This window comes from Lissotriton helveticus, chromosome 7 (genome assembly GCF_964261635.1).
Source record: "Lissotriton helveticus chromosome 7, aLisHel1.1, whole genome shotgun sequence".
In the NCBI taxonomy this organism is placed as follows: domain Eukaryota; kingdom Metazoa; phylum Chordata; class Amphibia; order Caudata; family Salamandridae; genus Lissotriton; species Lissotriton helveticus.
Genome location: NC_136068.1, coordinates 206,652,647 through 206,678,920, shown reverse-complemented (window position 1 = coordinate 206,678,920; position 26,274 = coordinate 206,652,647). Strand labels below are relative to the sequence as shown.

At 46.3% G+C, this 26,274-nt stretch overlaps 1 protein-coding gene across 1 annotated transcript in view; it reads left to right on the top strand.

Annotated features, from left to right (window-relative positions):
- Positions 1 to 25,343, top strand: part of VAPB (VAMP associated protein B and C) — a 160,383-nt gene extending 135,040 nt beyond the window's left edge. The window contains exons 5-6 of the mRNA XM_078651956.1: positions 12,715 to 12,891; positions 24,118 to 25,343. Of these exons, the coding sequence (XP_078508082.1) occupies positions 12,715 to 12,891; positions 24,118 to 24,276 (336 nt within the window). The 3' untranslated portion in view covers positions 24,277 to 25,343. The remainder of the gene's footprint in view (positions 1 to 12,714; positions 12,892 to 24,117) is intronic.
- The last annotated feature ends 931 nt before the right edge of the window (positions 25,344 to 26,274 follow it).

Below are 26,274 nucleotides of genomic sequence, written 5' to 3'. Positions count from 1 at the left end.
AGCTCTCACAGCTCAAAAAAGACAACGACACCGCAAGATCCATGGGGGCCTTGCATTTCAGGGGAGCAAAGAGAGGGACCCCGTCACGGAGACCACACGGGAGAGGTGGGAACCAGCCGGGAACGTCGCATCAGTCCTTCCAACATTCCCACCAAAGCGACACCCATACGCAACAAGGCCAGCAAAAACAGCACTGGCAATATCAACATAGGGGCCAGTCCTTTCGCGGGAGGGCGAGTGGACTGGAAACAGGAGGGGTGGACAGCAAACCACCTCCAAGTGACTCGGCCACATTGATAGTGCTCACCCTTCCAAGTACAGTCGCAGCGCACTTAAGGAGGAAAGGGATACACGTATACCCTTACCTAGACGATTGTACAATCAAACAGCGTTGATCCAGACGGATAACACAACAGCGATGTTCTACATAAACAAGCAGGGAGGAACACAATCAGCCCCGTTGTCAGAACTAGCGCAGGAAATATGGAAATGGGCTATACCACTGAAAATAGATCTACTGGTGGTACATCTGCCAGGAAAGGACAACGTGGAAGCAGATTGGCTCAGCAGACAGACATCGGCCTCACACGAATGGGAGCTAAATGCACAAGAAACAAAGAAACTGTTGGACAGGTGGGGAACCCCGTCAATAGACCTGTTTGCAACACACCAGAATGCAAAATGCCAACATTTCGCATCGAGGCAACCAGGGAAGGGTCCCTGGGGAATGCCCTATGGATAAGCTGGTCAAAGACATTTGCCTACGCCTTTCCGCCGATCCCCCTGATACACAAAGTACTCAGCAAGTGCAGGACAAGCAACATGACCCTGATACTGGTCGCACCCCAGTGGGCCAGGCAGACATGTTATTCGCAGATTATGGAAATAACACAGAGTGCACCACACAAATTTGGGAGAAGAAGAGACTTACTCTCCATGCAAAACGGAGAGGTGTGGCATCCAGAGCCGGAAAGTCTCAGCCTAGCAGCCTGGCTCCTGAGGACATTCGCACACCTTAAGTTACCTGAAAGCACCCTGAAGGTACTTCGAGAGGCAAGAAGACCAAGCACACGTAAGTGCTACGTGGCCAAATGGAAAAGGTTCACACTATGGTGCAAAAAGGAGCGACTGCACAACAAGATGACAAGAGACTCTACAGTACTTAAGTACCTCACGCGCCTGCTCGAGACAAACCTGAGCTCATCATCGCTAAGGGTACACCTAGCAGCCATTGTCGCCTACACTAGAGGAAAAACGGGCAAAAGCTTCTTCACTTCTTGGATTGTAAAAAGATTCTTGGAGGGTGCAAAAAGGATTGCACCGCCTAAAAGGTTACCAGCGCCTGCATGGAACCTCAATATCGTACTGACAGAACTCATGAAGGCACCCTTTGAACCAATGCATAAAGCCTCACTACAGATGCTAACGTTAAAAACAGCATTCCTAGTGGCAATCACCTCGCTGCACAGAGTAAGCGAGCTACAGGGCTGGATCGTCTCTCTACCACCTGTAGACTTTGCGACGTGTCTATCTCCCTATGGCTCTCCTGGGGGAAATGAACTTGCTTCTGGGTCTTCCCACGTCCTCTCTCCCAGTTGGGTTTGGGAGGGTATTGGTATCTCGGTGCGCCCCTCTGCCAATTCCCTCTGCCTCACAGTGGTCGCCATTGTCCCTTTCCTAAAAAAGAAGACTGGGGATGGAAAGGACCTTGTGGATGGTTCCACTCGCCTTGATAGCCGTAGCCTGTGCTCGGTCCTCCTTGGTCGTTGTCACTGTCAGTACTGTAAGAGGAGTCTGAGAAGGTGGTGTAGTTCCTACGCCCACGATAACCAGCTCTCCCTCTCCTGGAGGCCTAGGGCCCACTATTTTCCCTTTTTCCACGTTGCCACACTATTGACAGTGGCACTTCCGGGAATTATTTGATTTGTTTCACTTATGCATCCAAAATAGATGTCATTCCCTCAGCCTACCCTGATGTTTTATTATAGGTGCCCTCCCCCAGCCCCCCCTTGTTCACCACCTCACCAGTCCTGATGAAGACCCCGCAGTAAGGTGCAAGTGAACCTACACCACAGGGGTCGAAACGTCGACTTATCTTTTTCTTGTCCTACCCAAGTACAAAAGAACATTTTTGACTGTGTTGAAACTATTGGGATAGGAGTATATATGTATAGAAGTGTTTAATGGCGACACCAGTATGCCCATGTGCTGTCAACTTGCTAAATGTACCGATGTGACCACATGTGACTTCTGTCTATTTCTTTTACACTACCCTTATCCTCACCAAAACACCTACCTCCCCCTCCCTTTACCCCTTTCACCCACGCCTCTCTTTAAGCATTTAAATGTTTCAAACAATTCAACAAATGTATGCATAATAAACTTATGATCGAGGATGTGAATAAATAACATCACTCATGAAATAGAGCTGTATTGGTTTGATTTTGCAAATTTTCTTTGTGGAAATAAATTTCGCAACTGGGACCCCTCTTTATGTAACATCTTTGTGATGTTGGGCCACTCTAACTCGGGCCATGGGCGTCGGGTGCAGAGTGTTGTAGACTCACGGATTCGGCCAGAGTCTGGTTCTTGAGCAAGTCCGGTGCTCACGGGAGAGTCTTTGTAGGGGAAGACAGGGCAGGCCTTCCAGGTTCTGGGTGGCTGTTAGCTGCAGGACAATCAAGGATTCTGCTGGATCAGGTCGAGGTCAGTATAGGCCGATAGGGCTGGGGTCAAGTCTGTTGGTGTTTTCCTCTTCTTCCTTAAGCACAACCCTTCAGTCCTCCTTGCTTTTCTGAGGAGGCAAGGTTCAGGGATGGCCCTAAATACTAACTTTAGGGACGTTCAGGTAGGTATAGGTGGGGATCAATGGGACCCTACCTTGGGGTGGGTACACCCCCTATTATGCCACCCCCCAATGGGAGGGGGCATAAGTCTCACTGGTTGGCTGCGTCCCTCTATCTTCAGGGACTGATAGTTGTGATTCGCCTCGCCTCCCCCACCTGAGCAGTGGGGTTGGGAAAGGTGAGCACACCTCTCCTCCTATCTTGGTTTTCCCGCCGATCATCCCTCCCAAAGTGGGGGTTCGAACAAGTGGGGGCCAGTTGCTGGGAGCAGCAAAAGGCAGTGTCCGCTCAAGCTTCCCCTTAGTGGACCATGCCCATCATGGGGGAGGAGGCTTCGCAACTCCTCCCAGGATGTGCTTTGTTTAAGGGCCCTGAGAGCGGGAGGCTCTAGATGCAGGGGTCCAGAAACCTGTCTGGAGGTGGCAGCAGGCGAGCAGCCACTCTGCCAGGACACTGGAGTTAGGTTGATTTTCAGGGGGCATCTCTAAGATGCCCTCTGAGTGTTTTTGGCATTAAACCCAACAGTGGCATCAGTGGGGGTTAAATGGGTTGAGAAGTTTAATACCAAACTTCTCAATATTCAGTAAGGCCATCATGGAGCTGTGGAGTACGGGGTGCCAAACTCCCAGACCATGGTTTAAAAGTATCTTTACTGCACTTACAATACCTTTGAATGGCACAGGTACTGTAGTTGCCCAAGGGTTCATGCACCCTTCCTTATGGCTGTAAGGCCTGCTAGAGGGGTGACTGACCTATGCCACAGGCAGTGTTTTGGGAGGCATGGCACACAAGGATGTGTGTCATGTCGACTTGTAGTTTTAGTGTCTCCCCTTGACCACAGACTGCGCTGGCAGTGCCTATGGGTCAGGCGAGGACTCTCAGAGAGTGGCAAAATATATGCTTCAGCCCTCAGACTTTCTCTGGCTCCAAGGCCCTTTTTAATCCTGCTACCTTTTACGTGGGACTTAAATGTAGGCCAGAGAAGTGCCAATGTGGGAGCAAAGATAATATTTTGGGGAAAGAACACAGGCCCTGGGTACCTGATTAGCAGGAACCCAGGGCACACTTAGTCAAGGAGCATAAAACAGGTAAAATGTGGTGGGAACCATGCAAAAAAGGGCACTTTCCTACATCCCACACCTGTTCGGTTGAAAACTGGGGTTATAACATCTTCAGATGGAGGAAATAATCTCAGATCAAAGGCTGTTACACCATAGTCTTTACTGATTGAAGTTTCACACCACCCTTCCAAGTTCACAGAATCCAAAAGGATCATCTCAACCTCCTAATGGAAGAGGTGCATGCACTTTTATGAAAGTGTTTTTGTAGGAGTGCCAGTTTTTTTTTTTTGTTGTTTTTTTTTGGGGATCAAAAACTTTTATTGCATCTTACAAGTACACTGCAGAATGCCTACAACCCATTGGGCCGGCCGCTAATACCCAGTCATGGTGTTAAAGTTATGTTATACAGTTTTCAGAGCGATATCAAACAAAATTAGTAGCTTGACAACTGTTACATTCACAGGTCTTGGCATTTCGAGCAGTAGGTCAGAAAGTGATGGGTGTTGATTTCCCAGTTTTATAATCAAACAAACAAACAAAATAACCTTTAGGAACATGAGTGCAGTCAGGTTTAGTGCAATATTGATCATCTTGAAGTATCTCACTGAGGTTTCCCACTACAGATCCTTCGAAGGTGGCAACCCATCCTGCAGGAGGTAAGCCTATTTCTAATCCTGCGGACCTGTAATGTGTAAGTCCATGCCCTCCTGGCCCTAGTTCTCTGCGGGGTAGTGGAGCAGTTGTCTCCCCTTCTGTATCCGCGCCTCTCAATCTCACACACCGCCCACCTAACTATCCCTCCTCCCCCTCTTCATCTGAGTCTTCCGGGTCATCCTCTGGCAAAGGGTCACATATCTCCCCTCTATATGTATTCCACCTGGACCAGATTTTATTCCATTTCCCCGGGCAGGCGCGGCTAGAGTAGACCGCCCTTTCCGTCACCATTGTCTTGTCCATGTTCAGACACCATTGTGATTTGGTCGGTGTTTCTGGAACCCCCCAGCGCTGCGTGGCATCTCTCTTCGCCACCACCAACCCCACCGTGACCCAGAGTCGACCGTGTCGTGTGAGGTCTGTAGGTTCCCATATATTGAGGAGGCACCTCCTCGGGTCTGGCAGTAGTGTCAATTCTAGTGTTTGCGAGATTGTCCGTAATATCTGTTTCCAATATTCTTGAATTCGAGGGCAGTCCCATATGGTGTGGAAGAATGAGCCCTCCTCCCCGCACCCACGAAGGCAGTAAGGGTGTTCTATCCTGTGAATATGATGTAGCATTGTTCTAGTGTAGTATACCCTATGTACTATCTTCACTTGCACTAGTCGTAATCTAGATGAGATTCCGACCTCCCTAGGCGATGCCAGTGCCTCATTCCATTCATGTTCGTCCACCTCACCAATGTCCCCCTCCCACTTAGCCTTCAATTTTAGTGTCGGGTCTGGTGAATTATTAAGTAGTTTGCGGTAGACAAGGGATGTTGCACGTTCTACCATGAATTCAGTGAGAAGACGGTCCTCTAGCGGGGAGGATTCCGGCAGGTCGGTGTTGGCAGGCAGTACTGCCAGTAGTGCGTGTCGTATCTGGATGTACCTGTAGAGCTCCATTTCACTGAGGTCATACAATTCCCTCAACCTACTGAAGGGTAGTACCCCGCCCTTTTCCCAAAGATCTCCCACTGTGGAGATCCCTATCGTGTCCCAATGTGAAAACCCCTTGCTGTTTCGCAAATGACCGAGGACTCGGGAGTCCCATAGTGGGGTCAGCTTGGTGATCACCCCCTTCCATCCTAGTGCGGCTGTCGCTGTGTGCCATACCGCAACCGTTAATTTAGTGGGTCCCACTAAGGAGCGAAGTTTGCGGTGATCGTATAACGGAGCCAACATGCTATCAGAGCCCAGTTGTCCCCTGTCCGCCCGGAACGCCGGCTCACCCTGTGAAGCATGTAGCCAGTGGTTAACGGGTTTAAGGTGCACTGCCCAGTTGTATAATTTCAAGTTGGGAAGGGCGATACCCCCATCAAACCAGCCTCTGTGTAATTTAGATTGGGCGATACGGGCAGGGTGGGTCCCCCACAGGAGGTTGGAAACCAATGCTGCCACCGTTTGAAAGAATTTGGGGGCTATCGGGTATGGCGTGTTCTCGAGGACATATAAAAACCTGGGCAGAGCCATCATTTTGTAAAGTGCGGCCCGTCCCAAGAGCGTCAGAGGAAGGTCCGACCAGAACTTAACGTCTCGTCTGAGTCTATCGACGTGGGGTTTCAAATTTTTTTCAACGAATTCTGTAGGGTCCCTGGTGACATGGATGCCCAAGTATTTGAACGATGAACTTGCCACCCGTAGAGGGCAGCTCGGGTCAAGGGCCGGAGGCTGTCCCTTCAGAACAAACAGTTCCGACTTATTCCAGTTCAACGTATATCCCGAGATCCTGCCATGGGCGTCACAAAGTTGTAACAAGGCCGGAATTCCGCCGGCGGGATTAGACAAGTAGACCAGCATGTCGTCCGCGTATAGGGACAGCCGGTCCTCCCACCCCTCCCTCCAGCAGATGCCCTCGAGCAGGGGCGAGGTTCTGATGAGCGTGGCAAGGGGCTCCAGGGTATACACCTGTTACAACGCAATTTTTACTCCGCACTACCACTACAACGCGACCATTACAACGCATACCATTACAACGCATTGCGCTGGGGGGCGCTCTAGGATAGGGAATAAGTTTAATTTTCTATCCAACACCTTCCCTAGTGTCCACGGGGACTGGAGTTGGAATAGAAAATTATACTTACCACTATCCAGCACCTCTAAGCGCTATGCGTTGTAACGGTATTCGTTGTAAATACCGCGTTGTAATGGTATGCGGAGTAAAAGTATGCGTTGTAACGTCATACATCCGGCTCCAGCGAGATCGCAAATAGCAAGGGGGAGAGGGGACAACCTTGTCTCGTACCCCTTCCCAGGGAAAACTTCCGAGAGACATGGCCATTAGCTATCACTCTAGCCTCTGGATCTGTATAAAGCAACCTGACCCATGCAATGAAGCGGGGCCCAAATCCTAGGCGCGACAGCGTCTCAAACAGGTACGCCCATTCCACCAGGTCAAACGCCATCCTGGCATCGAGTGCCAAAATTACTGCCTGGGACGTTATCGAGTCTGCCCTTGCCAGCACGCCATGTAGGCGTCGCAGGTTCAACGCCGTGTTCCTGTGTGGCATAAACCCGGACTGGTCCGGGTGTATGAGAGAAGATAAGTGGGGCAAGAGTCGTGTCGCCAAGAGTTTGGCTAGTATCTTCACTTCCACGTTGAGCAGTGAGATAGGGCGATAAGAGGAGCATTCCTCAGGTGATTTGCCCGGTTTGGGGATGGTCACTATAGTTGCTATTCTTTGATCAGGCGGGAGTGTACCCTTCTCCTGACATTCCTTGAACATGCCAAGCAGATGTAAACCAAGGGCCTCCGGCATTGCTTGATACCACTCAACCGGTATCCCGTTGGGCCCCATGGCCTTACCCGGGTTCAGGGCCTGAATAGCTAAGTGTATTTCCTCAGCGGTGATATCCGCCTCCAGTTCTCCTGATGCTTCCTGGGACAGTGTTTGGACTGCGATCGGCGCTAGTGCGTCTCTGGCCATGTCCGAGGTGACCACCCGGACAGGGGTGTAAACCTGTTCAAAGTGGTCTGCAAGGAGATCCACAATGCGCTCCGGATTGGTGTGCAGCGTGCCATCTGCGTCCCTCAGACGCGGAACCCCCCTAGAATTCCCTTCTCGTTTATCGAGCCACGCCAGCAGTTTCCCGGCCTTATCACCCACCTCGTAGACCCTATTCTGGGTGTCTTGCAGCTGACCCTTGACATACATACGGAGATGGTCGCTATAGATCTGCTGGTGTAATGTCAGTGCGTGTAAGGTGGAGGGCGTGGGGGATTGTTCATGCCTCTCCGCTAGGTCCTGCAAGGTCAGGTCTATACTGTCCAATTCTCGGGAGCGTTCCCGCCTGTATCCTGTGATGGCGTTTATGGCTTCCCCCCTCAGAACTGTCTTATAAGCCTCCCACAGTATCTCGGAGGAGTGCACCGAGTGTACATTTTCAATAAAATACTGCGATGTCACCTTTTTGAGCACCTTGCGGACCTGGGGAACCTTGAGATAAGCGGCCTGTATGGGGAATAGTCGCCTACGTGACCTTGTCTGTGAGGAGAGTGTGAGTGTAAGAGGAGAGTGATCCGAGATCCCTCGAGGATGGACCGTCATGTCCTCCGCGAGTCGGAGACTGTCCCCCAGGGTTAAGAAAAGGTCGATTCTCGACAGACTCCCATGTACTGAGGAGTGGAAGGTGTATCGGTTAGTGTTAGGGTAGAGGTGCCTCCAAATATCAGCTAGGCCCATGGCAGTTAAGAATCGTTGGAGGCGGGGGACCCCCCCCCCGCGGGGGCCTGTGTGGGGAATCTATCGAGTTGTGTGTCAAGGACTGCGTTGAAATCCCCTCCAAGGACAATCTCACCCGCCGGGAGAGCCAGAATAAACTCACCCAATTTGGGGAGGTGTACTGAGTGCAATGCTGGGGGAATGTATACCGAAACCAGGGTGAGAAGCTTTCCCTCCCACTGTCCCTGCAGGGCTGCGAAGCACCCTTGATCGTCAGTTTTTGTGAGCATGGGGATAAACCGTGTATTCTTCTGCATCAGGATTCCGGTGCCTCTGGATCCGGACGTAAAGTCCGAGTGAACTACCATCTTGTACCCTCGTCTATCTAGGGCTTTGACCGCCCCCCCTGTCAGATGTGTCTCCTGCAGTAGTATTATCATGGGTCTCTGTCTCCTGATCGCGGTAAGGACCAAACCTCGTTTAACCTTGTCCCCCAACCCTCTCACGTTCCAGGACATGACACGCAAGGCCGGGCATTGCGCTTCAGCATCCCCCCCTCCCCTCACGGGACTGGAAATATCCGCCATTGGGTATTCAGGGGCTGGTAGTGTAGTGCAGGAGAAATGATACCCGGGTACCGGGCGTGCCTCTGCCCACCAGGAATCAGGAGGGTCCCACGAGGGACACCCCCCCCCATCCGGGGTTGACCCACCGTCAAAGGCTCTGCTGGGAGTTGCATCTCCCTGTTCATTACTCTCGTCTCGCTTGAACACATATGGAAACCTAGGTATTTTCCCTGACCGTGCATGTACGTTCCCAACATTAACAAAACCCCCCCCTCCCAACTGCCCCCTCCCTGCATCCCTGCCTAACGGACTCCCAACTGCCCGCCTCCCCAACTGAGCAGAGCGCTTTACCCATCCCACAACCAGAGTACTTGCGTGTAAGGGGGGAGAGTGTCTCCCCGAGCAGGCGGCATCCCTGCGTGCTTCTGGGGTAGTGTCGCCAGAGTCCAAAAACAGCTACAAAGTGATCTGACGACGATCAGCAGTTGTCAGTGAAGCCATCGTCCGAATGGGAGTCATTCTTCTTCGCCATTCCCAGCAATTCCATGCGAGTGCGATCCCTCTGCCCCACCTCGGCCAGATGATTGTGAGCCTGTCCCGTTGTGTCCTCCGCGGTCGTTATGGTGCCTGGATGGCTTGCGCTGGCGGTCCACCGTGTGCCATCCCTCCAACCAGTCCCGGGCAGCGTCCGGGGTGTCAAAGAACCACACCTTCTTGTCTGCTACCACCCGCAACCGGGCCGGAAACTGCATCGAGTATTGTAGTTCCTTTTCCTGCAATGTTTTCTTGACCTCCAGGAATGTCCTCCTCCTCCTGGCGACCTCCGCCGTGTAATCCGGGAAAAACGCTATCCTCGAGTTCTGGATCTGGATGGCTGGTGCCACTCGTGCGGCCTGTAGGATGGTATCGCGGTCTCTAAAATTGAACAGTCTTGCCAGTATTGGCCGAGGTGGCCCTCCAGTCTTAGGCTTCCCCCCCGGCACCCTGTGGGCCCGTTCTACCGAGAAAAAGTTCGATAGGCCCTTAGGTTGGAGCTTGGTCCTAATCAACTCCTCCACGTAGAGATCCATGGCCCCGTGTTTTCCGATTCCGGCACTCCCAAAATTCGGACGTTGTTGCGTCTGGAGCGCCCTTCCTGGTCATCCAACTTGTCACGAAGCAGTTTGTTGTCCGTCTGCAGTCGTTCCATCGCCGTCTGCAGTTCCGATACATCCTCGACCAGGGATTTGGTGACTACCTCCATTTGCTTGACCTTTTCCGACATTTTGTGGAGGTCTGCTCGGATTAGCGTGACCTCAGTAGCTGTAGCACCCACCGTCGCCTGCACCTGCGCCAACGCCGCCGGAAAGGAGTGCCAGTTTTGTCTGAGACCAAAAGGGTACTCTGTATATCTCACAATGCCCTAAAAATTTTAAATTCTAAATTGAAAATGTTCAACTACTACATCACTACGAGATGGTCATCTTAGAAAGTGAGATCTCTATTCTGGTTCTGGGAAGCTACTTGCCAACTCTTGATCTGAAAGAATATACGTGCTTTTGGTACATGCTATCTCTTCATACATTTGAAGTATACAGTTAAGCCCCTACTCAGTTTTATCCCTTACTTTGATTCCATTCAGCCCATTGCACCATTCATGGTGTTATTTAATCTGCAATGTACATCTGTTGATACATTGTACTGCATAGTGGATGGATCAATAAATAAGTCCCATTCCTTTCCTTATGACGATATCTAATGTATTGATATTGACTCTGTTGTCTTCCCAATTAATCTTTCCTTTTGGCCATAACACGGGAGAGGAGTGGCGCAAATGGTGCCCCCAAAACGTGTCCACCCCTGCAAGTCCAGTCATCATGGTAAAAAACCTTGGAGTCAAACTGGACGCGGATATGTCTATGAAGTCCCAAGTACAAACTGTGGCGGGCACCTGCTTTGGCCTTCTGAAAATGATGAGGAACTTTCTCCCCCTACTCGCAATTAAGCACAGAAAAACAGTGGTTCAAGCCTTGGTTAAGTCCAGGCTGGACTACGCAAATGTTTTATACCTTGGCCTTCCGGATTATTCAATACATGGTAGTTTTTGATGGTGAAAATATGCAGTATATGAGCACATTTTGATACCACAGACTATTGTGATGTAATAGTGATCCTGGAGATGCACCACATGTTTTTCTTCAAATGTTAACAAGTTTCCTGTAGAAGGGGGCCAGATGATAGCCTCCTCACAGATTGAGAACCATTTCATAGATGAGGGAGAAGTTTTGATCCCCCCCCTTGAGTTGCTCAGTTTGGGTTTGGATCTGAAAGCTAGCATTCGTACAGGTACACCATTATTCTTTTTGTCCTGTTGCCCAACTAAAAAAATAACGTACTAGGCTTCTGTACAAAAGCAAGTGGTTGAGAAGGTTAAAATAGGCTATATCCACACAGCAAGCCACTGTCTGGGTATTTTAATGTCATTCACCAGACTACTGATAAGTGTTTCAAACCATTGATTTCCTGCTGTTTGAAACTATAACAGAAGTTTGACTTGTACACCAGAGGGAGGACCCTTACACCTGTGGACAGTTCTAGCTCTGGAGGACTCAAACCAGCTTTATCCTACAAGCACTTAGATCTTGATGCTTCATCCAGTAGCGATGCACACCCTGACAAATGGGTTTTACGGAGGCCTGGCTGACCATTCTGTAATTCTGCATTTCCATGGTAGGACTCAAGCTAGGGAGCTGCTTAGAAGGTGGGGGTAATCTATGTTCTTTACTTAAAATATTCACGGCTGCATCCTAGGCCGCTTCAAAGGTGTTTTGAACATTTCAATTAATCATTTAGTAAGGTCTGCATCTAGTCGGGAAGTCCTACACAAATGCATTACTTCAAGTTTGGTCTCGCACATTCTGTCTCCTTCCACTGATCTTATTTTGTACAGTGGAGTATTCTAGCAAGATTGAATGGAAACCAAGCAGTTCATAAGAATTGGAAAACAATGCAGTTAAGCAGATTCATCTGTCGCAGGATCATCCTAGCATCACCTGGAACCATATGCCTTGCTTCAGTCTTTGATGTTGGAAGGAACTAACTGGAAGTAGTTGGTGTTAAACATTTGGGTTATATATCCTGCTCCTACTAAAACATTTGAATTGAGGTCAGTGATTATTTTTTTTTGTTTTTTTTGTTTCGACATGTCTTGTCAAGAAAGTTTTACTGGTTCCGCCTGTGCCTCCGGGTAATTTGTTGTGGTAGTAAGTGAGAGCAATTCCTGTATATCGAATTCACAATTAAAATATTTTTTTATTTTATATTGGTAGCATACATGCCTGTTTATGAACCTGGCTTACACGGCTAATCATGTACAGTCAGGCCCTAAATCGTTTGCCCATAAAGGTATGGTCCAGTCTGTGTTTATTGTAGGCTTATGATCTGCTCCAACTATCATCCCTGCAAGTTTAATTATATCTGGTATTTGATGTTATGCATTCCATGTTCAAGTTTCTCCGGTTGCTTTTACGGATCTTCAATATGGTTTGCAATTATGGAACAGATAGAGTAAAAATTTTAAATAAATTCTTCAGTCACTATTTCAGGTTTCATTGTCTTAATTGAAAGAAATATAAGGTGTAAGTTTAGCAAGAAGCGCAGTGTAGGGTGCTATTAATAGTTGTAGATTTAGTAGCTGATTTGGAATTTTACTAAATTAAATAACTTTGATGTAGGTATGCGAGAAACAACAGTATAGCGTAGACCCAGACCTTTCGCTAATGCATTGCCCAGATATAGCAACTCTTAAGTTATTCTTTTGAGAAAATATAAATGTGTCCGTTCTAAAACAGAAAATAGTTTGCTTTTATCTACCCTGACATTGTTTCTTTTGTTTCAATTATAGCATGATGTTGAAGTAAATAAAATCACATCCACAGCTGCAGTGAAGACAGAATCTTCGGTCATGTCCAAATCAGTAAGCTCGAATTTGGATGATACTGAATATAAAAAAATCACAGATGATTATAGGAGGCTGCAGCTTGAAGTGCAGAGGTTACTGGAGGAAAATAAGCGTTTTAAGGTAAAAATGTCTGTTCAAGTGTGCTAGGCCTCTATTTGCAGTTTGTGCAAGGGGTGTGATAATTTCTAGCCCTCATCTGTGCATTAATCTGAGGTCTAGTTAAAGGCAATTTCTGTTTTTTTAACTCGACAAGTTCAACTATTTTATTTCCTGAAATGCATTTGCTTGTCAACATCATTATTGTGCCTAAACATAATGTTTTATAAAACAAAACTAGAAAATAAACCTTTTAAGTGTTAGTAATTAGTAGTAACCTGAACCCGGTCAAGCACGGGGAGGCTCCCCGGGCACCACGGAACCCCGTCCCGGGCCTTTGGCAGTGCGGCAGGCCGGGGGACAGGGCCCTAGCACCCGACCAGGGGCCCGGCGGGGCCACTGGACCCAGCCGGGGCTCCCAGGGCCCGGAGGCGCAGGGGAAGCCTTCCCCGGGCACTCTGGACCCCGTCCCAGGCACCCTGCCACACGGCAGTCCCAGGGACGGACCCAGGTCTGGGGCGGCATCCTGGCCCACCTAGCTACCGGCTGATGACCGCTAGGCCGAGAGGGGTCCCTGAGGACCTTGTCCCTAGTAATCCGGAGGAAGGCTACCCCTCTTTCGGGGAACAAGTGCGCACCGCGAGGCTCGGGGGACCCTAGGCGCGAACGTGCCCGACCTCCTGGAGCCCTGGCTGGGAACTGGGAGGCGAATGGCACCTCATCGGGACTTCCAGGGAAACCCGGCCATCTGGTCGCCCCATAGGAAAGCATTGGGCACGACCAGATGGCCGGGACCGAAATGACACCATTCTGCCTGCCCCGAGCCTCCGTGTGAGGGCTTCCGTCTGCCCTTCCAGGGCTCCGGGGCTCTGGGGTTGCAGGGCTCCAGGGGCTGCAGGGCTCCGGGGTTGCAGTGCCCGCGACCCATGGAGCCCGTCCCGGGTACTTTGCACGCCACGGGCCGGAGCAGGGAGCCCCGGACGCCTGGGAGGTATTGCCCGGGAACACAGCCTATCTGGTCTGCGGCAGGAAACCGCCGGCCCGGGAGGGGTCCCAGAGTACCTTGTCCGTAGTAATCCGGAGGAAAGCTACCCCTCTTTCTGGGAACAAGTGTGCACCGCACGGCTCAGGGCACCCTAGGTGCGAACATGCCCGACCTCCTGGAGCCCTGGCTGGGATCCGGGAGGCGAATGGCACCTCATCGGGACCTCAAGGGAAGCCTGCCCCGAGCCTCTGTGGGAAGGCTCCAGCCTGCCCTTGCAGGGCTCCGGGGCTCGGGAACTGCAGGGCTCCGGGGCTGCAGGGCTCCAGGGCTGCAGGGCTCCGGGGCTCGGGGGACTGCAGGGCTCCGGGGGGCTGCAGGGCTCCGGGGGGCTGCAGGGCTCCGGGGGGCTGCAGGGCTGCAGGGCTCCGGGGGGCTGCAGGGCTCCCGGGCTTCAACCAGGCCGGGGAGATCAGGGAGTCTGCCAGGCACGAGGGACCCCTGTCCCGGGCACACGGACCCTCAGGACGCGCCCCCGTTTTCCACAATTTGTTTTCCAAAATTTTGCGTAGTATGCGTAGTGGCACTACGCAAACTACGCCCAGCCCTAGTACTAACCCTTCTTCTCCTCTTCCACCACTTCCCACTACATCTTCACAACGGTCTCGAGTATTGGGACATTTAATTATCACACCCTACAAATGCCCACCCTCACAGCCCGATGATGGAGACGATGGCAATATTCAGTTACCTTTAGATCCTTGGAAAGAGTATACCATTGATCCACCTACAGATAACGATCCAGACCTTTTACCCTGCAAAGCCTTCCCCTCCTGACGACAATTTAGGTTATTTAGAGTTGCTTGCCAGGGCTGCACAATATCATGGAGTGCAACTACATACAGAATCCTTAGAAGAGGATTTCTTGTTTGAAACTGTCTAGTACACAGAGATCTAGTCAGACTCTCCCTATGCTCAAAAGCATGATGACATGAATGACATTTTTAAAGTCCCTGTTTGTGCCTTTGTCACGGTGACAAAGGCCATTCAGGCTGAAACGCGTTGGTCGAGTTGGTGTGTGGTATGAATAAATAATACCAATAAGTAACCTAATCTGGAGTGCCGCGTTGTTTGTGGAATAAAAAATATATATATGTGTGTGCAATTTTCTTTGAGGAACATGGGAGTGCTAGAGGGGGAGCCCCCAGAGTAGCCGCCAGACATAGGACCGAGGATGACAGCAGTGGGAGACCCGCACCCTGTAGCGGGGCGGTCTTTCGACTGCCAGCATGGTGTTTGCATTTCCCCAGCTAGAAATGCCTTGCCCGTAATACTTGTGCCCTCTGGTGACTGGGCACCACAGACGACAACGCGGATGTGGTGAGGACTGTGCGGTGTATTTGATTATATTAATTTGATCTCCTTCGAGCCCGAGCTATTTGCCTGGTTGGAATCCATATCTAAGTGCTGATTGGTTTTTAACACTGCAAGACTTTTTATTTTACGAGACTTCATTTTGTTGTCCTTGTTTATTCATGTTTCAGTACTTGACCCCCAGCAGAAAGGTTTCAGGACATTGACTTATAAACGGTTTATAAGCCCAGATTTATTGAGTTATATGATTGCCACAGTGCTTTATGGGAGTGGTAGTTCTGCGGTGATACAAGTTTGTACCCTGTGGCTGTCATTCATGACAGAATTTCATAAATGTTATGTTCTTTTTGGCCCTGGAGCATGAACACAATCACCATGCCCTTCTACTGCTTGTATTATTGATTGTTACAAATTTAATTGGGCACATGCAAACACGGTCTATTCCGTTTTTGATGCATGTCGAGCAACGAGGGTGGTGGGGGGGGTGGGTGGTGATCAGGTTTCGCAACCTCCCAAAAATAAAAAGCACTTTCCAACTCCAACCACTAGATGGCGGAATATGCACAGTTTGTGACTCTAGAAGAGTCTAGGCTGCAAAACTATTTTTACAGGTAAGTAATATTTTTGTTACCCTTAGACTTGCGTGTTATCTCCAATGCCCGTAAACAGGCTAATTCACAAATCTCTGGGGATCTCCCCCCCACCCTCCTCCAGACAAAGGCTCAAAATTAATAGACTTCTCTGGCAAATGAATAGCTGCCCAGGCAGCAAATCATTGGCACATTGCGAACACCCAGGTATGATAGAACCCAGTTGCTCCAATATCTCCCAGATTAGCACAAAACTAAAGTAAAAGATTTAGTACAAGAGGGAAAGCTCGTCTCCAATTCCTCTATTCGATGTGCTTTAGATGCGGCTGACCCCGGAGCGCGAGAGATTAACACTAGTGTGTTACTAAGAAGATATGCCTGGTTAAGGATTTCCGGATTCAAACCTGAAGTCCAGCAGTTCATATTTAACAGTCCTTTTGATAAAGAGCAACTTTTCTGGCCCAGATCAGGCGTTGGAGAAAATGAAAAAAAGACACTGAGGTAGCTAAGGTTATGGGAGCCCTACAGTCTCCTTCAAACCAGAGTACTTTTCATTGCTCCTTTTACCGGGGGAGGGGGCGGGAGGGTCCAGGACCACATCCTTAGACACCAATGTTTCCTCTTGTGAAGGCATCAATCAATCTTCCTCCACAAGAGGTTTCTTTAGAGAAGGATATAGAGGGAACAATGGCAGAGGAAAGGGTACCACACCCTGTAACTCCCCTTCCACTGACGAGCAGTGACTTACCTACTCTTCCCACCGATCATTTATCACCTGTCTGTGGACGTCTTCTAAAATTCCTCCCTATTTGGCAATCTATAATAACAGACAAATAGGTGCTAGGAATGATCCAACATGGTTATTGCCTAGAGCTTACTAACAGTCCTCCAAACATTCCACCTCGTTCTCACAAACTGTCACCAGAACATATGCACCTCCTCAAACAAGAAGCCCAGTCTCTCTTGCTAAAAGAAGCAATAGCGTTGGTACTATTACAATATCAAGGGTCGAGTGTTTATTCCCTGTTAGCAAAAAGGACTGCTCGTTAAGACCTATACTAAATCTCAGAACTGAACATCTTCATACTGTCAGAACATTTACACTTGGTGACACTACAACAGGGAGACTTTGTCTACTCTAGACTTAACACGCTTATTTTCACATTCCAATTCACCTCGTTAATCGCAAATATCTCAGATTTGTGATAGCGGGTCAACATTACCAATTCAAAATACTACCCGTTTGGAGTCACTACTGTTAAACATTTGGTCAGTACTCTGGGAGCAGTAGTCGCAGCTCTTCTGAGAAGACCACATATCCATTCCTCATTTCCAGCCAGTGTCTTAATGCAATTGCTGGGAATGATGGCCTCTTGCATTACAATCGTCCCCCATGCAAGACTTCACATGCGTCCCCATCAAGAATGCTTAGCTTGTCAGTGGAACCAGCCGCAGGGTCAATTAAACAATCTAGTTATGATAGACTGCCGCACCCATCACTCCCTCCAGTGGTGGAACCCATAAACTTTATCCGAAGGGCAGCCTCTCACCTACCCTGTACCACAGATAGTGTTAACAGCGAACGCATCGCTCACAGGATCACACAATCCAAAGATTGTGGAGTCTGAAGCACAAAAGTCTGCATATAAATCACCTAGAACTACTAGCAGTCTTTCTAGCGCTCAAAACCTTTCAAATTCACCTTGTAGGCATAGCTGTCCTAGTCTGCATGGATAACATGACAGTTATGTACTATATCCAAAAACAGGGGGGGGACACTGTCCGACTGTCACGCCTAGCACAAGCCATTTGGAAATGGGCTATACAAAACAGGATTTATATCCTGACAGAGCACATTCCAAGAATAAACAACCAGATTGCAGACCTCAGCAGACAGAAGCAGCAAATCCACGAATGGGAACTTCATCCTCAGGTTCTCCTTCCCTACTTTCAGGAATGGGGTTTTCCTCAGATAGACCTGTTTGCCACAGCAGAAAACGCGAAATGCCCAAACTTCACCTTAAGGTTTCCACACCCGCTCTCCAAAGGCCATGCCCTATGGATGACTGGGGAGGAATATTTGCCTACGCTTTTCCGACTATGAATTATTCCTCTGGTAGTTCGGAATGCTCATGCAAACATCCCTTACACTAATTCTCATAACTCTATTAACTCCAACATGGGCACGTCAACCCCGGTTTACCACCCTGCTGGAACTGTCAATTTTTCCACACCAAAAGTTGCATCTCTCATGCCGTCTCCTCAGTCAGCCATAGAGAAATCAGGCATCCAAATCCCCAAAAACTCAACCTGGCTATCCGGATCCTGAAGTCATGGAGTTTGGATATTTACACTCAACACCAGACTGTAGGAATATCCTAAAAGATGCTAGAAAGCTTACTACTAGAGCATGTTATGTAGCTAAATGGAATCAATTTGTTATCTATTGTAACATTAATAATATCAATCCTTTTGATGCTTCTGTACAAAACATCATCTGTTACCTGTTACATTTACAGCAATGTAGGTTAGACTACACATCAATTCGCTTACATCTTGCAGCAGTAGCTGCATACTTATAAAGAGGGAACACATCTCTTTTCATAGTACCAATGATTAAAGCCTTTATGAAAGGATTAAAAAGAGTAATATCACCAAGAGTCCCACCTGCACCAGTATGGAACCTAAACATAGTTCTAACAAGACTAATGTGTCCACCATTTGAACCAATTCATAGGTGCCAATTACAATTCCTCTTATGGAAAGTTGCTTTTCTCATCGCAATAAAGTCACTGAGGAGAGTTAGTGAACTCCAGGCATTATCTATACAAGAGCCTTTCTTTCAGCTTCACAGGGACAATGTGGTTCTTTGCACCATTCTTAAATTTCTCCCTAAAGTAGTTTATGCCTTTCATATCTATCAATCAATCAGTTGAGTCACCTGTGGTCTTTCCTCAACCTGATTGTGGCAGAACGAGCTCTGCACACCCTTAATATTAGAAGAACTCTACTTTATTACATTGAAAAAACAAAAGAATTTCGCAACATAGCAACTCTTTATTGCTTTCTCTCCACCACACAAAGGCAATCCTATAACTAAATCAGGCATTGCAACATAGATCGTAAAATGTATCCAAACATGTTATGCAAAATCAAAAAGAACTTTGCTAATACCCCCGTAGAGAGCATTCCACTTGCAAAATAGGGTCTACTATGGCCTTCTTAAGGAATATTCCACTAGTTGATATCTGTAAGGCAGCAACATGGTCTACTCCGCACACATTCACCAAACACTATTGTGTAGATGTGTTAGCAAAGCAACAAGCTAATGTAGGCTTAGCAGTACTTAGAACACTGTTTCAGACAACTACAACAACTACAGGTTACCCACCGCTTTGGGAGTATACTGCTCTATAGTCCATGCAAAGCATGTGATTTTATGTAAAGCATGTGATGCCTCGAACGGATAATGTTACTTACCTAATAAGCATCTGTTCTTGGCATGTAGAGCTGTAGATTCACATGCGCCCACCCGCCTCAACGGTCTCCTGTAGTTGCAGTTTCTCGGTTTACATACATATGCATGGACATCTCTATTCTACACTTCCTAACTCTCTTCTCACCCTCTGCGGGGAAAACAATCTAACAATGGAGTTAATGCCCATGCGCACTATTACCAAAAGGAGGAGTCGACTTATTCTGTGACTGGAAAGACTTCTTCAAAGAAAAACAACTCGCAAGCATCCAGACCCAACATTAGATGGCAGGAGTATGCAAAGCATGTGAATCTACAGCTCTACATTCCAAGAACACATGCTTACTGGGTGCGTAACATTATCCATATATCCATAAAGAGCTATACAGGCCTCCTAATCGGACCTGTTATAGTGCCAAATGGAAAAGATTTGTTCACAATTGTCAATCAAAAAACCTTGATCCATTAGCTGCTAAAGTACAAGACGTTGTCTGCTACTTCATTTACAAACATCCGGTCTAGCTTTCATATAAAAAATGCTACAGCTGTAGCAGCTTATCTTCAACATAGACAACACATTTCCTTGTTCAGAAATCCAGTTGTCAAAGCCTACTAGGGGGACTCGAGTCATTCCTCCTAGAGCTTCACTAGCTCCCACATAGAACCTCATTATGGTTTTAAAAAGACTAATGGGCCCTCTATTTGAACCCCTCCAGTATTTATCATGGAGGGAAGCATTTCTAGTCACTATCACTTCACTCAGAAGAGTCCTTGAGTTCCAGGCATTAACATTAGAAGAACCATTCTTTCACGTACATAAAGATTGGGTGGTGCTTCGTACTAACCCTGAATTTTTACCTAAGGTGGTCTCACAATTCCATCTTAAATAGTCTGTTGAACTACCTGTTTTTTCCCCCCACAACATGACTGTTACAGTAAGAGACCTACATACCTTAGATTTAAAAAGAGCTCTAATGTATTATATTGACAGAACTAAACCATTTAGAAAGAGAGAACAACTATTTGTTGCTTACACAACCACCCAAAGGAATGGCCATCTCAAAATCAGGCATTGCGAGATAGATTGTTAAATATTTACAAACATGCTATGCGAAAACTAAAAACTTTACTTGTTCCTCTTAAAGCTCACTCCACTCGTAAAAAAGGCCTTCCTGGAATTATACCTATAGCTGACATATGTAAAGCAGCTACATGGTATACACCTCATACGTTTAGAAAACATTGTTTAGTAGATGTATTAGCGCGCCACCAAGCCAATGTAGGAGGAGCAGTCCTATGGACACTTTTTCTAACAACTAACTACCACAGATTAGCCACCGCTTAGGGAGGAGAAGTGCTTTACATTCAATGCTAATCTAATTCCTGCGAAACTGAACCAAAAGAGTGTATGAACAGTGTGTTCTGTAATCCAAAGGAAATAGACAGAGGCCTATTGAGTCCATGAAGATATCTTCAAAACTGAACAAGTGACTGGGTCAGGTTTTACCAGTGGGCATTTCTTTGGAAACTCATAGCTTGGAACATGACACAGAAATGAGTCCACTCTTTCATAAATCTTAATAGAAGTAGCAAATCAAGAGGAGGATCCACCTACACTAGTCTGCCCAGTTGGTCAGTAAAGATTCAGTATAGTGGATGAGTCTCTGTGTGTGCTAGGATCTCAGGTCCAACTCTGCAGGCAGCACTGGATGCTTGAGGCTTCAAATTGCTGTGCAAGAGTTACTTTCGGAGCTATAAGCAGCATCTCTTCTGGTGACTGGTCTTGGGTAATAGGAAACCCTCATCAAATTGGGGAATCACCTGAAAACTGAGCCCTTCCATCTCATCATGCATTCTAAAATTGGGGATTGGACAATGTTGCATTCTGTTGAAACTACCTGGTTTCTTTCAGCAGTGAAGACTTGCTAAAATGAGCATTCTAATAAAGCCAGGCCAAGTTGGAAACATCCAGTTCGACGTGAGGTGAATCTCCAGTAGAACGTGGTTTGGTGGAGGAGCGAGGAGAATGTAAACAGTGGAGGGGGGAATGTTGGTGGCCAGCTGTCCTACCCCCTCACCGCAGATTAAAGGTGGACCATAAATGTGAGAGCAGAGGAACTCATTTAGGTCAACTGGGCAACCGAAGAGGAAGGGTGACAGCAGATTTTGCACAAACCAGAGAAGGAATTGCAGATGGGAGGTTTTGAGGACTTTGCCATCAGAGCAATATCCCAATTGGAAGACGGGAATGATGGCAAAAGAGTTCAGGATAGGAATAGCAAATTTCTCCACGTGATGTTGGCCGTTAAAATTGCGGAAAGTTGCGGAAGACCCACCTTGCCCCATGACTGTGATTAAAGCAAGAAGGCGACTTGGAAAAGGCCGTTGGAGGAGAAAAGGGGGGAGGAGCAGGAATGAAGTTGTAACACAGCAGTTGGAGATAACTAGAAACAAGAGTAGGCATCAAAATGAGAGATTTGACCCTTAATAGGATTTACCCCGACCAGAGATGCGACCCAAATTAAAATGTACAAACTGCAAGCCTTTAACCTCTTCGATGCGCATGACGGCTCCCTGCCGTCATGAGTCACGGTTGGGTGTGTGCTGATGACGGCCGGGAGCCTCCATGACCACGCCCGCGATTGGAATGTTCAGCACTGCAGCGGAATTCGCGCCGCAGTGATGAGGTTAAGAATGATCATGTGACCTGGGGATTAAATAGAGCAAAGCTATTTGTTTCTGTAATGCGTTTTGTATGGGAACACTGATAAGAATTTAGCATTGGCAATGTTTTTTTCCATCAGTAAAATGATTGATTTAAAAAAAAAATGGCTTTGACTTGTATTCTACAGATCTTATAAGTCGCTGTCAGCCCAGTATATAACTTGGTTGTTACAAAAGGCATTGCTATGAGTCAGGACTCTGCATAAATCAGTATCCTATCTCGCTCCTCTTATTTAAGTGATTTAGTGAGCTCTTAGTATATTAAATAGCAATTAATATATGCCCAAATCAATTTAATTTTAGAAAATCCCTACCACTAAATTAGTCCTATTTGTTGATTGTATTTATTGACACATTAATATCTGGACTAATGTTTTATTCTTAAAGAAGTTGCATTTCACAATGTCTTGTATTCCATAATAGAAAGTAATTCTTGATAAACTTCTTGTTCTATGTCAAACGTTATTCAGTGAGAGGAACAGGTGGTTCATTCAGATAACTGAAAACAGAGAAGAACTATATTTAGGGTTAATTACTTTAGATTTTATTTGGTGCTCAAAGTCTTTGAAAATTGGATTAATTGCTTTTGAGTCATCCTGCCTGTTAATAATTATGCTTTTCTACTCTGCAATACGAACAATTTAATTACTACGTTCTGAATTAATAGATGAGTTCACTTGTCACTATAAGGCTGCAAGAAGTTGGAACACAATGTGTCTCCTTAAGGTGTATTGGTTTCCAGTATCCGGTTTTACAAATTATCAGCTGTCATGAAAAGACCATCTTTATTTTTATGTCCAACTGAAACATGGGCCTGAGGGGAAGTAACTATATTGACTTCATAAATTACCTTCACACATTAGTCTTTGCATTGATTTGTGGAACAATCCATTGAAATGTACCTGATGTCAAGCTACCAAGTGTACAAGGTTTTTAGGATTTAAGAGGCTTATTAGTTTATGAATCATTAATCCAAAACAAATGAGTCACAAGATTAATTTTGTTGCAGATGGCTGAAGTTAAATTGTTCCAAGTACGATAAGAATAATAAACTCTGTCCACATCGTATTTCTGAGCACATTTAAAACCTTTACCACCATTCTTAAAATTGCAAAATAAATCCCTGAGTTTGAAACAAACTGTTGATAAGAAAAGTACAATAAAACATTTGTCAGCTTGTTTTTAAAGGCATACTTTATCACTAGCAGTTTACACTATACAGCAGAAAAAATGAGGGTGAATGCCTCCTTCAGATGTCCAGGATCTCTTTTGAATCAATGGTAAATATTTTAGAAAAATCAGGGGCAGAAGAATGGATCATATCAAATGGCCAATTAAAAAAATCTCTGATTTATTCTGCTGACGATGCAGAAATGTCCATGCTGCCAGCCACAGGATTCAAAACTGTCAAATCATATACAATGGTGGGTGAAGTCAGTGAGTATGGAATGCTCTTGGATCTTTTTTAGGTCTCGCCTGACAGACCGCTTTTTTACTGTGTAGGTGAAAACCTCTAGTGGACCACTCAAAAACTTAGTGGGCTTGAAGTCCACCCATTATTTACCAGTGGTTGGCTTTGTCCAGCAACTGTATGCTTCTTATTCGATTACTTGCTTTCCACTTATGTTTGTCATTCAGTAGGCATGCACATGTGTGGTGATGCTTTCTCTCACATAAATCATCACATGAATGTTGTAACAACTTGATAGATATTTCGTTATCACAGTTTTGTATTGTTTTTGTTTATTTTGTATTTGCTGATGCTGTACAGCATCGGCAAAAAGCATTATGCCTTAAAAGTGTTGACAAAGCCAATAGTTCATAAAAGTAATACCTATTGGCTTATCCAAGGACATGGGGCAAGTAAAAGATTTCTTATCTATCATGACTGGATGTTGAAGAAGACGTGCTATTATTTTGTGCTCCATCTTAATAACTTTGTGTTCATTCTATGATGCATCAAGAGCTCCAAATCTGTTTGATGTATGACTTTGAATTGTTTATTTTCTTTTAGAGGCAGATCAGATAAACATCCTGCATTTAGTAAGCACATTGAAAGATTTGTGTTACTTAAAACTGCTTGTTCTGTTCCCTCTTTTCCGTAGGATGACGAAGGACTGCGGATGAGAAGGGCACCTCAGACAAGTCACACTGTATCTACTTCATCAGCCATGATCAAGGACGAAGGACTGAACACACGACTACTTGCTCTTGTGGTGTTGTTCTTTATTATTGGTGTAATTATAGGAAAGGTAGCCTTGTAGAGGCAGCATGCAGTGGGTTGTAAATTGGATTGATGGATCTGCCATATCATGGGAATAAAATTATTCATAACAATGTTTAAAAAAATGTATGACATCTCACAGGTCTTGCCTTTAAATTACCCCTGCACAATATAACATAATCTTCTAAGGAAAAAGAAATTGTACAGTGAGTGATTTACAAAAAAGAATGTTCTTGATTAAATGACCCGGAAAATCATGATTAATACTGTAACGGCATATTGTAAATGTCATTTTAAACATTTTTAGACCTTGGTACATGTTGCTGGATTTTCCTCTTTTAAAAAAAAAATGTAAAGAAATTATTCCTCGTCTGCAGGAGCTGGCCCACCTCAGAACGCTTGTAACCAGACAGTGCAGGCGTGGTTAATAACTTCTGCAAAAAAATGTGCACATTAATGATAATTCCACCATGCCACCCATAAGTTTGAAAGTCTGTCAGTATCTTCGATAAGTTGAACTAGTAACCAATTTCTTGAACTTCAAACGGAAGCCTTGTAACTCGAAGAACTTGTGTGTGTGGCTGTCAAACGTGCTAGTCAGTCATGGTAAGACATTGTTTTGACTGCGCACTCTATTGTTGGGATTGAGGTCAGTGTTTCGTCCTCTTAATGGGACCGAGCTTCATTGCCATTGGTTGCATTTAGTCAAATTGAAACTGTTATTTAGAGATGTTCAATGCAGGTTTATCTTATTTAATGTATTTCATCTCGTGTACCCCTTACTGTCAAGATCATGACTAATAGAATGGCATGAAAAGGCACCTGTTCCCAAAACTGGTGGATAGTACAAAATATATGCTGCTGAAGAGCTACTGGATTTCTCTACCCCTTCTGTTGTCTTGGGCACTACATAACTATTAATGCATCTTGGAGCATCTGGGAAAATAGCAATCAGGATTTCTTTTTTTATGTAAATAAAATAACATTTTATCTGGGATAACAAATTATTAGTAGGAAACTAGCTCTTTGCCGTAAAGACCAATCCTCTTTGACAATGTAACATCCTTGAAGCATAAAAATACTAAATAAAGCTCCCCAAGTAACCAAGTTGAGTAGTTATGTTTTTTCCAATATCAAGCTGTCAGATGTAAATAAAATATGATTAGGTTTCCTGTGGAGCGCCGATGTCCAAGAAAGGTTTTCCAATGATAAAAACTAAATGTTTTTCAAAATCCAAACATATGAAGGGCATAGACCACAAAGGTCGGAGAATGTACATACATACATGATGGAGCAAACCACTTTTACATTCTGCCCGAAGAGCCACCACATATATACACAGTACAGCCATGAGGTGTGTAACCTGTGCCTACCTAAGCACCACGATGCCTAGCCCTACAAAAAGTGTGCAGATTTCCAACTTAAGATCCTAAAGACAAAGGATAACAAACTTGGGCAGAATACTCCATGGCACAGTCAAAAGCATTGTTGAAAGGCTTAACCCCCTCCAGTGATGAGAACTTCATAAATTTAGGTAGCACAGGGAGAATGCTCTGACACCAAAGAGGCCGTCGAAACAGAAAGGAAGCTATCAAATAAGTTGTCGAAGGACAAGTTGTAGATGTGGCAGGTAACAAAGGGGCGCAGTGGGACCAAGCTGAATCATACGGACTCGAAAGTGAAAGCTATCCCAACTCCAAAGGCAATAATGAGGATTAGCATAAGCACTGTGAAACCGACAGGGTCGAAGTCAAAAGACAACATTGATAAACCTTAAGAACCAGCCTAGACTCAGAAAGGCTATCAAGAACGCAGGAACAGGAAGGCTAGTCACAAAGAGGAAGAGCTTGACACTGCGAACAGAAAAGTCTCTACGTTGAGAGAAACAACACCAAGGCTCAAATCAGAAATGGAGGCCCTCGTGAAGAGGAAGAGGAAGTTTGACTCCCTAAAGGATATTGCATCGCACTGATGCCTCAACTAGAACACTATACAGCTGGTGGAGCTGGAACCTCCAACAACACCTGAGCCCTAAAAG